Source organism: Hippichthys cyanospilos, chromosome 3 (assembly GCF_059441005.1).
Source record: "Hippichthys cyanospilos isolate Australia breed blue-spotted pipefish chromosome 3, RoL_Hcya_1.0, whole genome shotgun sequence".
Taxonomy (NCBI): Eukaryota; Metazoa; Chordata; class Actinopteri; order Syngnathiformes; family Syngnathidae; genus Hippichthys; species Hippichthys cyanospilos.
The window spans coordinates 7,559,228-7,575,077 of NC_142371.1; the positions used below are offsets into that span (position 1 = coordinate 7,559,228).

The window sequence follows — 15,850 nt, forward strand, 5'->3', positions numbered from 1 at the left end:
ATAGTGGACAAATACTTTTTCAAGGCCCTTTACACTCAATCCCAAGTGGAGACAGACAAACAATCCTCATATCTTTACTCAGTACTCTGGCTGTCACAAGTATACAGCCTGACTGGACTTCGCCGGCTTATTTACAGTCACACATTGAATCATTCACTAAATCCCCTTTGTAGCCACTAAACTAGAGAATGCCTCCATTATCCTTAGATTCCTGGGCTTGACTACTGAGGAAAAAATTGGAACAGCTCCAATATGTACAGAAAACAGCCACATCAAGCCCTGACAGCACATCACCTGTGCCATCTAATGTCCAGCCTATTTTCTCCAACATTACGATGTGTACTTATGGATTTACACTTTTACTAGCACGATGCAGAATCACTATGAAAATCAGAAAATGTCAATGAGTGAAGGGCAAGCAATTGTGAAGCTTAAAATTGTAAATGCATGTATATATTTGTGTAGAAACATGGCCAGCACCAAACCCGAACTAGAGATATCAGAGATATAGGGGCCTAATCTAGGCTGATTGAGATAAATACCGATCGCGTCAACAAAAACTATTGTGTGGCAACTGCAGCAGTGGGCAAAGTTGAAATTGCTTGGTAAATTGGCCGAAAAAAACAAGATGCCAAAGACACTTTGCTAGCAGTTAGTCGACCAAACTTCAAACATCAAGTAGTATCGATGACTTTGAGTAGTTGACGAATTGGTTCAAACATTACTCCTAAGTAAAGTATGGCTGTGGACTATTGGTACTCAGTTTTTATTAAGTAAAACATAGCATTCAAATTTGCTATGCTTTTATTTTTATTGTAATGTTTTATTTTTTATACTCATATGTCGATAGGGTAAATGTGCATGAGCACTGTCTTGTCTTCAGCGCAAACTTGACAACAGTGTTGTTGTGCAGCCTCCATTTTAACTGCTTGTCCTCACAAGTGTTGAGGGCATGCTGGAGCCTTTCCTTGCGGTCTTCAGACAGAGGCTGGGGTACACCCTGAACCGGTAACCATCCCATCACAAGGCATACAAACACACCTAAGGACTATTTAGAGAGTGTCCAATATACCTTACCATGCATATTTTTGGAACGTGGGAAGAAACCGGAGCGCTCAAGAGGAATGACAGATTAGATTAAATGGTAACGTATATACATATATGTAATTTCAATGACTGCTTTTAATTTTGTTTCACATTTATATTTGGACCATCTTTTCACAAGTAACAGCTCATTAGGCCAATACAATCTAATGCCTTATATAAAAACATTAAATTAATGGTCTCTGTTCATATTCTTTGAAATAAAATGAGTATACCGGTACGCTCATGTAATTTTTAAATGATGAATGACCTAAATATATTAAATTCCTTAATTAAAAGTTTAATCATATCTTGTTTCAATCCAGATATTTAAAAAGAGTAACCACATTCACTGGCCAGTATTTAATATTCGGTATGACTCCCTAGTAGACAGCATGAGAAATTACAAGCACATGTAGGCACACCCGCTTAACATGCCTAATGTTTTGATCAATGGCTTACAGACATCCTCAATGGCCCTAAATTTGAAAAGTGCACACATTATTTTAAAAAAGGCAGCATTTTTAAACATTTATAAATAATTAGTTTTGTTGAAAAATGTTAAATTGTTATAACTTCACAACTAACTCTTGGAAATTAACAATGGCTCTGACCAAAAAGTGACAAGAATATTGGAGGAAGACACTGACTTACAAGTCATAACAATGACTTCTGATGTAAAACGGAACGTACCAAAAAAAACAAAAACAAAAAAAAAAAAAACATACCACATACAAGAGATCTTGGTCTTGGTGTGTGTGTGTGTGTGTGTGTGTGTGTGTGTGTGTGTGTGTGTGGCGACTGAGCTGACAACTTCCTTAAAGAAAACTTAATTTAAGGGGCAATACCAGCAGTTCTACCTGAAATTTTGCAGTCTTGGAAATGAGGCAGTGAAAACTGTCATCTAACCCTACCCATACACAAGACTCACAGAGACATACCTGACAGATTCGGATGGCATTGTCCAGAACGGTCTTGGTATCAGTTGAGTAGTCGCTGCATGGCAACTGGGCATGGCTGAAGTGAGCCTGAAGCAATAAGTGGGTTTTAGTATGGGCGCTCTCATAGGAGTGGGGGTTGACTTTCAAGGGGAGCTGTTGAGCCAAGCTGCTGTTGAGTTGGTCTTCATTGTGTCTCACGGGGAGCTCGGCATACTCTTCTGCATCCTACATCAAGCAGATAATCAAACATGCTGTCATTTACAAAAAAAAAATAGAAGTGGTATTCTATATTATTTTCCACCTTTTAAACACCATCATGATATGAGAGAAATTATTGTGTATTTCAACTGATCCAAAAAACCTCTGTGATGCAAGAAGTTGCTGGAAAACAATGATTAAAAATGGCTGAGGAAATTCATAGAACAACAGCAAACAAAGCTTTTGGCATAATTCAATCTCTTTGTGCCTATGTTGGTACGGTATGTTTGCCCTTGTTTGCAGTAGTCTAGTTGAGAAGATGCACAGACACGCACACCTTTACTAATTCATTCTGATTTAACTTTTGTTAATAGTCCCATCAAAAGGCTGTGCAAAAGGCATTCGTCTTAGCTTGCCTTGCACTCTCCCTCCCCCTCTCACAGGATTGTTGACGCATCATCAATCCTGGTCAAGGCCAGAATTTCAAAATCAAGGACCTGATAAAGGATCAAGATTGTTGGCATGAAAGCGAAAAGAGGAATAATCATTTAATTATTTGTTGGATCTGTATATGAATGTTCAGGGACAATAAATGATCATTTAACATCGTTAAACATCATTACTTTACTCGATGCAGAATAGGAAAAATGGGATTGCAGCATTCAAGCAATGATTGCAATAATAAAGTGTGACAGGAATAGACATACAGTTGTATCAATTTTGTGGATTGCATGAAAAGGTAAGAACAGTTATCATGTTTCCTTAGGGATCTAAACTCCAGACAACTGCAACACAAAAATATTCTACTTCATTTCAATGTTGTTTTAGATTTTGCAATATATACTATATAGTTAGTTCATTAGTTTGTTAGTCAGCATGTATCAGTGATCAGCTCATCTTTGAGTGTTTGAACATGAAACATGTTTTTTTGTATTTGATTTGCACATTTTTAACAAGTTTACTTGATGGACAAAATAAATTACAAGAAAAAAAACAAGATTTTTTGTGTAATGTTGAGTCATTGTGCGGATGTTTAGTGAGGTCCCCTTATTTGTTTGTACAGGAAAACAATTTTTACTCAACAACATTTTTGTTTGATGCAGCTTTTTGTCACTGAGGAAAACATGATAATCAGTCATATTTGTTACAATCATAAGAAAGATATGTGTAAAACGTTTTGGTAAAGTACAATAACATGCTTGCAGGAGGAAAAAAAAAAATCAACAGACTAATCATGAAGGCGCTTCAGTGGTGCAGTGTGTGTTTGGGTCATTAGTGTCCAGACTGCAGCAATTACAGAGAGGCCATGTCAGTTCCATATCAGAAACCAAAGGAAAGTGAAAAGAGTGGAGCAGGAGGTAGACACGTTTCACTATTACAGCTTGAAGTGGTACAGCTTGAAGGCAACAGGGGGTACGACCCATGGGGATTGGTTTGCTGATGCTTTAGGCCTTGTTCACACAAATGGAACATCATCTAGGATGCAATGGACACTTTGCCCAACAAAAATAATGTTGCTACATGTCAGCAATTTAGCTGAATATTTGCCAATAATCCGTTGTTGCCGATACCAATCTGTGCTTGGTGTAGGGGTGGCATTCGGTTACATCAAAAATGTCATCCAAAAATTTAGGAACATTTCCCCACAGACACATTTGTAGAAATAGGCAGTTCACAAAAAAATAATGAATTGTGTAATTAAAAAAATATAACAATTTGATGAGCACTTACAGTCAGAATGGAAAGAATCTCATGAATGAGAAGTTCAGCCCTCAGTCTTTCTTTAAACAAACGGATGGTCTGATGCTTCAGGTAGTAATATGATGCAATGCGACCATAAGTCAGAGGCTCAATCATCCGATCATCCTTGAGCATCAGAGAAATTCCAAAAGTCAAACAGAAAATGAACAGTATTCCTCCAAAAAGCACACACACACACACACACACACACACCTCCTTTATTTCAATGCAGTAGGAACACTCCAAGTCCCGTAGGCTCCTTTCCACCAGGCTGGAGAGGTATTTGTTAATAGAATCCTGGCTGATGTCTTCCAAGCTGTAGTAACTGTACAGAAAACCAATATTGTACACACACACATCCAAACACACATCTATATATATATATATATATATATATATATATATATATATATATATATATATATATATATATATATATATATATATATATATATATATAATGCTCTTTTTGTTTGGATAATCTATCCATTATCTATGAAACTTGTGAATTATATTTCATAATTATATTATATAATTATATAATACCACAAATAAGGAATAGAAACCTTAGATGTGTGAAATGTAATTGTACTCAGTAAAATGTGTGACACTAAATTGTGGGCATTAAACTCTTACTGGAAATAAGTATGTATATACTTTACAAAAGAAAAAAGCCATCTGAAAAGAAAATGACCAGTCTGCCCAGAAAATGACTCCCAGATTACACTATCAAACTATTTTGCAAATAGGTTCCATTCTCTACAGACTCATTGAAAGAGTTACCACATGACGCTTAGCTAAAGTATAATCAAAGATAATTTTCACTTGGTCATGATTGTGCTGTATGCCTCAAATGACAAAGAAAATACTTGACTAAATAAACGGCTCCTTATTAAATGCCAGAAGGTACTAAACATCATTGAATTTTGTGTGTAAATTAACCTTGCAATGTAAAAAGTTGTAAAATCACATCTATCCATTTATCATAAATGTCTACTACTCCCCATGTTCAAATGTCCTTTTTGTCATATAACTTTTTGCCAAATAAGAAAAACAAGATCAAGAAATAACTACAAAACATTTTTCAACATTATGGTGAAAAAAATTAAATTAATACAAAAAAATACAATAACCTGGTTGCATAAATATATACTTCCTCAATTTAATACTTTGCTTTAAAACATTTCATTACATGTTTGCCCCAGAATACATGCTAATTTGTTATGATCTGATTGAACTGTACAGTGTACTCTTGCTATTCACAGGGCATGGGGACTGACCCCAAAAAAAGAAAAAAAAAAAAACATGAAAAAAGTAAAAAATGTTGAAAAAAAATAGGATGACCCACCAGTAAGAATAAACTAACAATTAAGTTAACAGGAGTGAAAAAGGGCGTTTATCAGCTTCAATTGTGGGCATTTTCTTTCAGATTGGTCAGGAGTGGAACCTTTTTATGTTGCAAATTCTATTTATGTGTAAAAATCTCACCTGGGGTTCATCACCAGTCGTCGGAAAAAGTATGTCCAGGTGATGTAGTCCATTGCATCTTGCTTGGAAGACACGGTCCCTGCAGCTATCTCAGCATTCAAATGGTCTGACAGCACACTGAGGAGGCTAAGGACACAACAATCAACACAGATTTTAGATAGTTTTCGAATCAACATTTTTTGTTTTATTTGCCACCAAAAAACAATCAAGTGGTAAAGCAAATGTTCATAAGTATCTATTCAATGTGTCATGATTTTGGAACAACTATGGAAAAGAATTGAAAAGAGAATCAATGGATGTGCTCAAAAAGAGTTTTGATATACAGTTATCTATATTATGTGCATTTTGTTTATATACAGTATATTGACTAAAATAATCAATTAAACAAAGGAAGAAAGAAGAAAACTCAATGAAGTACAGTGGGCCCCCGGTTTCGAACTCCCTCTTTTACAAACTTTTCGACGAGCGTGGACCGCAGTGTTTTTTATCCCCCGCTTACGCACAAACCTTTCGTCTTATGAACAATCCGTCATGCCGGTCCGTCATGCCAGTCAATGTGTTTGTACAATTATTTTCGCTTTGCTGCATCAACGAAATCAAATGTTCACGCTTGTCATGGTAACGCTGAACGCTATTGCTCTTACAATGTCACAGTCACTGTCTCAGTCACGGTGTCAGTCACGGAGTCAGTCATGGAGATGCAGATATGCTATTGGTCGATTAAGGTCACAGTCCCGGTCTCACTCACTGAGATGCGGATATGCTAATGGCTGGCGTCACGTCAATCACAGAAATGCCGATATGCTGTTGGCCGAACGCCTTTATCTAGCTTGATGGCACAGCTGGTTGGGATGGAAGGAAGGAGAGAAAATGAGTGAAAAACGGAAGGAAGGAATGTTGTGAAGACTTTGCAAACTTTATCTGTTAGACATGGCTTCTAAAATTGCAAGTGGCAGGAAAGGAAGAAGTAAGAGGATGATGACAATAGAAACCAAGCAGGAGATAATAAAAAAATACGAAGGAGGCGCACGCATAGTTAACCTTGCTCGTGAGTATGGCCGTAACCGCTCGGCAATCTTCTAAGGGCAAGACTTTCCTTGCCAGGGGACGGACCTCGGTCGACAACAAAATGGAGAGGCTTCTTCTATTATGGATTAAAGAGAAGGAAATCGCCGGTGATATGTTCTAGTTTGAGAAAAAGTTCTTGTTTAAGAAAATAATCAATAAATTCTGCGGGTTGGTCTCTGCTCCCCTCCGCCTCCACCCAGCTCAAGTCACGTCGCCCCAAAGGTAAATGTCATTTTTCCTTTGTATATTTATGATATTTAATTTAACTGTACAGTAGATTATGTTACTAATTTTTAATATGTGTATAAAGTCGTGATGTTTTTACCTAAGGTTTTTGCACGCGTTGCACGCATTCACTAATTAACATAGGTTTGGATTGCCCGTCATACGAGCAATTCGAGTTACGACCGTAGCCGCTGAACGGATTAAGTTCGTAACACGGGGGCCCACTGTACTGTACTGATTTTGAATTTGAAATGCTCTTTAACTTTGCAGTATTCTGTCAGAGTTTGTTGACAATATTCATCCATCTATTTTCTATAAATATGTTGGTGCTAAACATCACAATAGTGACCGAGATAATGTATAAAAGGGAAAGACTTTCTTTAATGGTTGATTGTAAAACATAGTTGGAGAGGACTCCCTCGATTGTATGGCAAGTGAATCCCTCCTTGCACTTACCTAGACTCAACAGGAAAAGGCTCATAGAGAAATTTCTTGTAGAAATCTTTTTTGATGTCATGGACAAGAATTACTGCTTTGCCCTGGTCATCAAACTGTGGCCGACCAGCGCGACCCATCATTTGCAGAACATCTACAAAGACACATTAAATTACAGATTGACATTTTACATTCCTTTCGCTGTAGAAAACATTGCAGTTGCTTGTTCCAAAAGAGAATTGTCTACAACACCCTGCAAAAAATAGAATAAATTATCATAGAGGGTGATCATTTTAAATGTTTAATTTTGGAGAACAAAAGGCAAATCATGGAAGAGGGCTATGAAAGAGGTGATGAATGCTCAATTATGATTACTGGTATTCATCTAAAAAATTTCAGACTGCACCAATCGCAGCCTAGTATAAAAACTGGTGTCTGGTGTCGTCAATCTACACCAATCGCGGCCTAGTATAATAACTGGTGTCTGGTGTCGTTAATCTACAGAGCGTCAGTAGAAATGTAGGTACTGTGAATCAGTGACGAATGAGAGGTGGAAAGCAGGCTAATATGCAGAAAGAGAAGAGGAGTGCACAAATCCTAGACATGATAAAGGAGACTTTGAATGTTGGGCCTGTGATCGCACACTCAATAAACAGTTGAAATAAAACTAACCAAATTATGGGTTAAGAAAAAAAAAAGAGGCCGATCAAACCTGATCCAATGTTCTGGGTTGTTTTGCACACAACAACTCCAAAAAAACAAAACAAAACAAAACAAAAAAAGGTTGTTTTGTCCAATTTCAAAAATTGGGTTGTTCTGGTTAAAACAATCCAGAAAGTTGGGTTAAGGCAAATATTGAATGTGTCCCTTCTTTAACCAACTGTTTTTTAGAGTGTAAACCCTTGGGAGTTGGTTGACACATTGATTAGAAGAAAATTAGATATACAGTGTGTAAAAGAGACCAAGTGAAGCGGTCTTAAGGCCAGATGTTTTGGCCTAAGTCTTTTAAAGACACATGTCTTTTAAAGACAGAGCCCCCATGTCTTTGCTGGCGTTTTCTTTTTTTGTTAGTAGATGAATTCAAATGTGTAGAATACCTAGTCATCCTAACTCCCAAATCGGTCGTCATGAAACTTGTGCTCCTTCTTTCGTCTCTCCTCTTTTTTTTTTTTTTTTAAACTTCAGATTGGCAAACAAACCATTTATTTACTTTTTGCACTTTTTTATTTGTGACTGAAATACAAACCAGAAAGTTGCTCGGCTGCCCAAGAGACACAAACTGACAATCAAAATGTGGTTTGAATTACGTTGGTGAACGTTTACGTTTTCCTCCTTCGCTTTTTGTCGCTAAAGGAAACATAACTGCCCACATCTGACCGGCATTCCGCATGTAATATAAATAGCGACTACTAGACTTAATGCATGTATACAAAAAAATTGTTGTTGGTTGAATAGAACACATTCATTTTCACTTTAATGAAACCTATAGTGGGTTTTCAAAATGAATAATGGTCTAAATTGTCACATTAATTGTCCAGCCATGAAACAGAAGGGAAAAGAAATGAAGATGAAGACAAAAGTGTACCTGTAATGGGGTAGTCCACATATCGTCTGGTTTTTCCATCATAATATTCAGTTCCTTTGACAACCACCAGATGAGCAGGGAAGTTTACTCCCCAAGCCAGTGTGCTTGTGGCAATCAAAACCTGAGAATATAGACAACTAGGCTCAATTGATAACAACAATAATGCCCCCTTGATGTTTTACATACTTTTGATGTGTCTTAAGACATCTTAACTTATGTGCTTCAAATATCAAGGTCTCTGATCCATACTTAAACCAGCCTTTTCTAGTCTACACTTCAGTATTTCTGCATAATTTGTAAGTCTGATGCATGTAGCACGACTATACCTGGATCTTGCAGTTGACAAACAGTTCTTCCACAGTCTTTCTGTCTCGCTCATGCAGGCCAGCATGATGCATCCCGATTCCAAATGCCAAAGTTAATTTCAAGTTAGAATCCCGCACCGTGGCAATGATGTCCTCAATCTACAGATGGCCACAATAAAAGTCACAGAAGTGAGAATTAAAATTCTGTTTCAGTGTTTTCAATTCACTTGACATATTGGTCAACAATAGACAAATAGACAATAGACAATAGACAACAACCCAGACAAATGAATTCTTCTACACTGGAATAAAAGTCCTTCAGTGTTGGAGTAATGCTCAGGCCGTGACATCATGGACTATGTTGAAAATCAAATGTTCAAAAATATTCTAACCCTTTTAATTTTTCTCAAGCTTAAAACTTTTTATGCAGCACTTGCATTTAAATGGAATAACAGTACAGATGCTGGACAAGCTAAAAAAAATAAAACTAAAACTACATTTTCTGATGACTGCATATGTTCAAGAAAACAATTCAATTCCAATGGTAAATAACTTTTGATTATTTATTTTTTTGTATAGTCTTAAGGAAGTGTTACTTCATCATTATTAACAATTTGTATGTGCAAAGAAATTAAGGAAAAACAAAGGCATCTAGGGACAGTCGCTGAACCACAGTTACTAGGAGCCATGCGTATCAAAAATTTAGTATTTTTCCCCCTCAAAATTCAATATACAAACTACATATGTAGTTTTAAAAACTAAGAAATAATATTTTAAAAAAATATTGAAAAACTTGCATTAACACTGAACCAAAATGTAGAAAATATAGTGGAACAAAAAAACAACGCCCTGTGAACACTTTCAAGATGCTGTTGGAGATATGATTACAAGTATCTGATAATTACTGAGAATGCATGTATACAGAAACAATGTACAGGAAGCTGAATGTACACTACCTTTTAACACCTTACTGCTTTAAATTCGACCCCTTGCCTAGCTTAAATGGTGGATAAAAAATGAACATGGATGCATGAAACTTATTGGAGGTAGATTAGTTCGAGAATCCGTAAAATTGATTCATGTTTAAAAAAAAAAAGTGTGCCACCCTTTCTTTTGTGTATGCCTTAGTCTGACAGATAGGGTTAGTTTGTTTCAAACAAGGACTTGAACTATTTACAATGTGTACACTTTTTGTACCAAACTAGGTATGTGCCAATCTGTGATGGTATTTTTATGTGGCTTCACTGTAATAATCATCTTTTTGTCATGATTGTTGTTGCATTTACTCTCTCTGCAATTGGGCTACTTCTCAAATCTTTGTACAAAGATTTAAAAGTTTAACAAAACTATGTAAAACCGAGCCAGTTTGCAGGAAACCCTAGAGTGTAAATGTTTAAAGCCAAATAACCATCTAAGATAACTTGTACCACTTTGCCTGCCAAGAAAAAGTGCATGCATGCACTGCCATTTTTATTGACCCAAGAACACACCCTGCGAATGATCTAATGCAGATGCCTATCGTGTTGCTGCTCTTGAAAATACAAACACAAATGAGCTGAAATATCATTAGTGAAGTAAATAATCTGCCTGGGAATAGATAGTAAACAGATAGTACTTCTCTCTCGTCTTGATGCAGCCACTGTTTGGGGTTGTCTTCTGTCGCCAGGTATGCAATGAGATCCAGGGCTGTCAGTCGCGTTTGACGTCGGGATGAGACAAAGATCAGCACTGGCTTAGCAGGAGAGTGACTACGTATTGCTGTGTGGAAAAGTATACCAAGTCTGTTAAAGTATATAATTAATTTTTTAAAATACATTCAAATCATGTCAAGAGACTTAAATATGAAGTAGACAATGCTATTTCTGTTGAAATGACTTGTGACTAGACTTTACATTGGTCTGATGAACCTAATCGGACGATAATTGACATTTTATCAATGACATTGATCGGTTCCGCAACTTATGTCACATGAATGTTTTGAGGGGCAACATTGTGTCTTTTATTTACAGTTGTATGACTACTCATGTTATAGAGTTGTAGGAAAATTTGCTGTCTCACCAATTCCTTATTTGCTGTTTTTACTTGGTGCTGTTGAGAAATTTAATTAAGATACTGTGTAGTTATTTGATTACGGTCAGCTGTTGCATCCATTATTTTTTGTGTTTTACCTGACTTAACTTCCATTTTATGTTTGGCCAGTTCTTGTCTAATGCATCGTTCACCGTTTTGGGCATGGTAAAAATTGTTGAACCATGGCAAAATGTTCTCTTAGTATTACATAAATATACAGTTTAGAGACAATACAGGTTCACTGTCTATGCAGCAAACAGTAAAGTAAAAGTAGTAAAAAGTAGACACATTGCCCCATTTTGTGATCGCATCACAAATCGGTTATAGGTTACTCTAAACTCGCTGATGGGCAATCGTCCTAAAAATCTTAACGGTGTAAAGTCTACTTATGACACCTGAAAAACTGAAGTTGACCTGAAATGCTGTGGAATTTATGTTGAACATGCACATTGTTAAGCTGTAAGTGTAAAAAATCTCTTCAAACTTTAATGCATAAAACTCATGTTTTTTTTTTGCAATGATTGGAATTTAAAAACTTTCTTGCTTAATTTTTCAAGTATTCTTTAAATGGTGTCTTTTTTTCCCATCTCTGTCAGGTCTACATTTACTGCTCTTCAGCATTCACACAATTAAAGAACAGTCCCCAAATGTACCTTGGAATGTGGGTTTGTTCATGGTGGCCATGCGGGGGCAGTAGTGTTGTCCCGGGAAGCCATGAATGTGAACCTCCAACGGTACGGGGCGAACAGAAGGACGGAAATTAAACAAACCCACCTGTCAAACAAAAGACAAGAAGGGTGTATAGAAAAGCAGATGAGGACGACCAGAATGCATAAAGTATAACGTAAGCAGCTGGTAATACAAAGCCCCATCTGGTAGTAATGTGAGGCTTCTATCACTGTCATTGTGAAAACCGAAGCACAAATTGCTCCCGGACTGATGCTGTATAGTCTGAATGCTTTATGGTGTTGATGGATTTTAATGTGACTGCGGTAGTGTGCAACAGCACCATGTCAACGACATTCAAGTCAAAGTGTGATTTAAGATATTATAACTAACATGTTTCGTCTATTCGTTGTTCGGTGAGTATTTTAAAATTAACCAGTAAAAAATACGACTATGACCTGCACAGCCACTCAGTACACAGAGTGAAAAAGTAAAGCAAATGCTGAGTATAAGCATGGACAATACCCCCATCTTGTGGCCGGACTGACGACTCATTTCCACAAAATTGTTGGTACCTCTGTTATAATACTGCGTATGAAATATTCCGTGGGTTAGGGTTATATATATATATATATATATATATATATATATATATATATATATATATATATATATATATATATATATATATATTTGTTATAATACATTTAGAAATAAATTGATATCATTAATGTTACTGTGATCAAACATCAAACATAAACCCTAGTTTAAGCCACACTAATGAGAGTTCCTGACGGTAGTGGGATGTGCATTTCCAACTAGGGCTTTAAGTAAATTTCCCCAGAGTAATCTATCTCTTTACTACTGCTACATCATCATACATCATATCGGGATAAGATAAAATTTAGGAAACGATAATATTAATACTAGATTTATACTAGCTATAGACTTTTGTAATGTATTATTTTCTCTTTTGGCCTATATCATAGATAGTGTAGTCTGGCAGTAGCATCTCCTCTCCCAAACAGCTCTCCATAAAACAGTTGAGATTGCTTTGTCTGAATTTACTGTTGTATTGCACTTTGGCAACCAGTTGGCTCAAAGAGCGAAAATTCCAAAACGTTATTACCGGGAAAGGATGTCTGCTGCCGCATTTTTTAAGATGGTTCTGTCACTCTGCCTCTTGAACCTATTTTCTTTGTTTGAGATCATTTCCGCGTTCCAGTGATTTTCAACTATGGGTATTTGTCAAGTAAATCCAGGTCCAAATCTGGTTTGACAAGCTGCCTAAGAGACAACAGCTGATCCCACGTGTAGGTGAGGATGCCATCTTTTCTGTGTTCGCTCCATACTTTTGCACACAAACTACTAATAAGGTATACTATGGAGGGCGGAAAAAACTAAATTCAATAAATAAATGTACCCTTCAATAATTAAATAAAAGTGTAATTAATTAAAATGTTTCATTAATGACTTACAGTAAATATTTTAATTAATGAAACATTTATTTAATGAATGACACTTTTAATTAATGACACATTTGTTCAGTTATTAACATATTTAATTAATTGATGCAAGATTTATTTAATTAATGACACTTTTGATTAATTAACGAAAGATTATTAATTTATGACACTTTTGTCTAACCCATCAGGTGTTAGGACCCGCCCATCAAACTTTGACGAGCGAGGTTGACGGATAAAATTAATTCATGAAACACTGTGCCAACCGGCGGTGTTTCATGAATTCATTTTATCTGTCAATCTCGCTCGTTGAAGTTAGTTTGGGTGGATCCTAAAAAAGCACCCTAAAATCCACAGTCACATCCTGGAAAAACTGAAGCCCAAAGAAATGCTATTAAACAAAGAGAAAAATATTTGGGCAAAAATGCTTCATGTTTAAACCAGCACCTAATACCCTGCTGGCCTTGACCATTTCCCACATTCATACCTGTACGATTCCCAACCAGTCAGCAAGGTCTCGCGCATTAGCCAGTGCAGTTGACAGTCCGACAATTCGAACACCTTTAGAGGTGTGAGAGGAGATGAAATTCGTCCTTGACACAATGACTTCCAACACAGGACCTCTATCTTCCCCTGTAATAACACAAAACATTCATTATTTGAGAAGTACACAGGAGCATGATATGTATTCTATAATCTTCAAACTTACTGTTAGAACAACAAAACTGATACATCAATCTTTTTTTTTTTTTTTTTACATATTTTGTTTGAAAACAAATGTGTCAGATCTGACAGTCAGATCATCACCCTCATTATATCTCACAAGTAAACAAAAAAAGGTGAAATGATTGTAATTCATTTTTTTCTCAAGAGAAAGTCAATTCAAAAATTGCATTTGTAATCTAAACACTTCTTCCTCTCCATTCGGCTTTTTCCCTTCAGGGGTCGCAACAGCAAATCGACGGCCTCCATTGAAGCCTGTCTCCTGCATCCTCTTCTCTCACTCCAACTACTTTCATGTCCTCTATCACTACATCTGCGAACCTTCTTTTTGGTCTTCCTCTAAACCACCTGCCTGGCAATTCCAAATTCATCATTCTTCTACCTAAACAGTATATTCAATATCTTGTCTCTTGACATGTCTGATTTGTCATCTAAACACTGTTCTAATTAATATTACATTTGTGGAATGTGAACCTAGCAGCAAAATCCATCAGTTTTTCCTCATCTCATCAAGAGGGCGAACATTTTACTGACTGTCGACTGAGTTGCTCAGGGCTCATGTAACAAAAACAAAAACATCCAACAAAACAAGACTGGAAAAGGTGCCATTAATTAAAAAGAAAAAGTCCTTACTTACCAAGCAGGTGAATTTCATCAATGATTAGGATAGCTACTTTCTGAACATAGCTTCTGTTTTGCCAGCTTCTGCTTACACCATCCCACTTCTCAGGTGTGGTGACAATGAGGTCAGCTTGCGCTATAGCTCTCATATCTGGGGTCACATCCCCTGTCAGTTCAACCACTCTACACATAGATAAAGAACAAAGTACAATTTAGACTCCTCATACCTTAAATATTTAACCTACTGTATACAGTATCACTGGCTTTAAAAAATGATTTTTATTGCTTTATTGTTTAAATATACCAAGTGAAAAAAACAATGTCTGTGACTCACCCTCCCCGCTTTGTCTTTTAAAAACAAAACACTTTTATAATGACTCCATGATTATGCATAAAAATAAAAAAAGATGCAAGCAACATGCATTATAGGCTTAACTTCATAGAAATATTTGTACATTTTTTCAGGTCAGACTCACTTTTTTCCAAGTTTCTCTTCTATCCTGATTTTCCAGTCTTCAATTCTCTCTCTGACCAGAGCTTTGAGGGGGGCAATATATACTACCTGAAAGCACAGGAAAAAAACAAAGAACAAATTTAAGCATTTTAAAACAGTTTTTGATTAAGTAAAACTTGCGGGATTTTAGAGATGCAACCAACGATTACTTGAGTAATCAATTAATCTGTCAGATATTTTTTGATGATCCCGATTATTTTTTTTTTAAATACATTTCCATCTGAGTCATAAAACAAAGGACATTATTTTTTTAATTCAAGCAGATACTGTATTTACCTATTCAGTGGCAACTATTTTCACAGCGTCCTTACCCTAATATTTAAAAGAAAAGGAAATACAATAAACAGGGCTGCAAATAAGTGGTACGCAGGTACGCATGCACGACAAAAATCACTGAAACGTAACGTTGCGTGCTTCACTGCGCACATTCGCATACCTACCAACTATCATCCATTACAACTGAGCCTGCACTGGACAAATGTTTTTTCTTTCTTTCTGAAAAGTGGCTCCAAGATGTGCCATGGCTTGAAACACACTTAACTGTGGTGCAAGATTTACCGCTCATATCCTCCTCATCATCATCCTTTATTTGACAAGTATGAGAAGAGAATGTGAATGTAGCGCAAGTTATTGCTAACAAGCTGCTGATAACCTCTCAACGCCGATGACTGCAAATCAAATACATTTCAAGTATGTTTGTCAGACACTTAGCTAGTTTTGAAATC

The 15,850-nt window shown here is 36.4% G+C and overlaps 1 protein-coding gene across 1 annotated transcript in view; it reads right to left on the minus strand.

The window, feature by feature from the left end:
• The window catches only part of ascc3 (activating signal cointegrator 1 complex subunit 3), a 60,446-nt gene that overhangs the window by 6,274 nt on the left and 38,322 nt on the right, over window positions 1–15,850 (minus strand). The window contains exons 26-37 of the mRNA XM_088410516.1: window positions 15,088–15,173; window positions 14,628–14,794; window positions 13,755–13,900; window positions 11,792–11,912; window positions 10,684–10,826; window positions 9,090–9,227; window positions 8,764–8,884; window positions 7,200–7,332; window positions 5,451–5,576; window positions 4,176–4,287; window positions 3,954–4,088; window positions 2,025–2,249 (exon numbers count right to left, since the gene is read on the minus strand). Coding sequence (XP_088266642.1) covers window positions 2,025–2,249; window positions 3,954–4,088; window positions 4,176–4,287; window positions 5,451–5,576; window positions 7,200–7,332; window positions 8,764–8,884; window positions 9,090–9,227; window positions 10,684–10,826; window positions 11,792–11,912; window positions 13,755–13,900; window positions 14,628–14,794; window positions 15,088–15,173 — 1,653 coding nt within the window. The remainder of the gene's footprint in view (window positions 1–2,024; window positions 2,250–3,953; window positions 4,089–4,175; window positions 4,288–5,450; window positions 5,577–7,199; window positions 7,333–8,763; window positions 8,885–9,089; window positions 9,228–10,683; window positions 10,827–11,791; window positions 11,913–13,754; window positions 13,901–14,627; window positions 14,795–15,087; window positions 15,174–15,850) is intronic.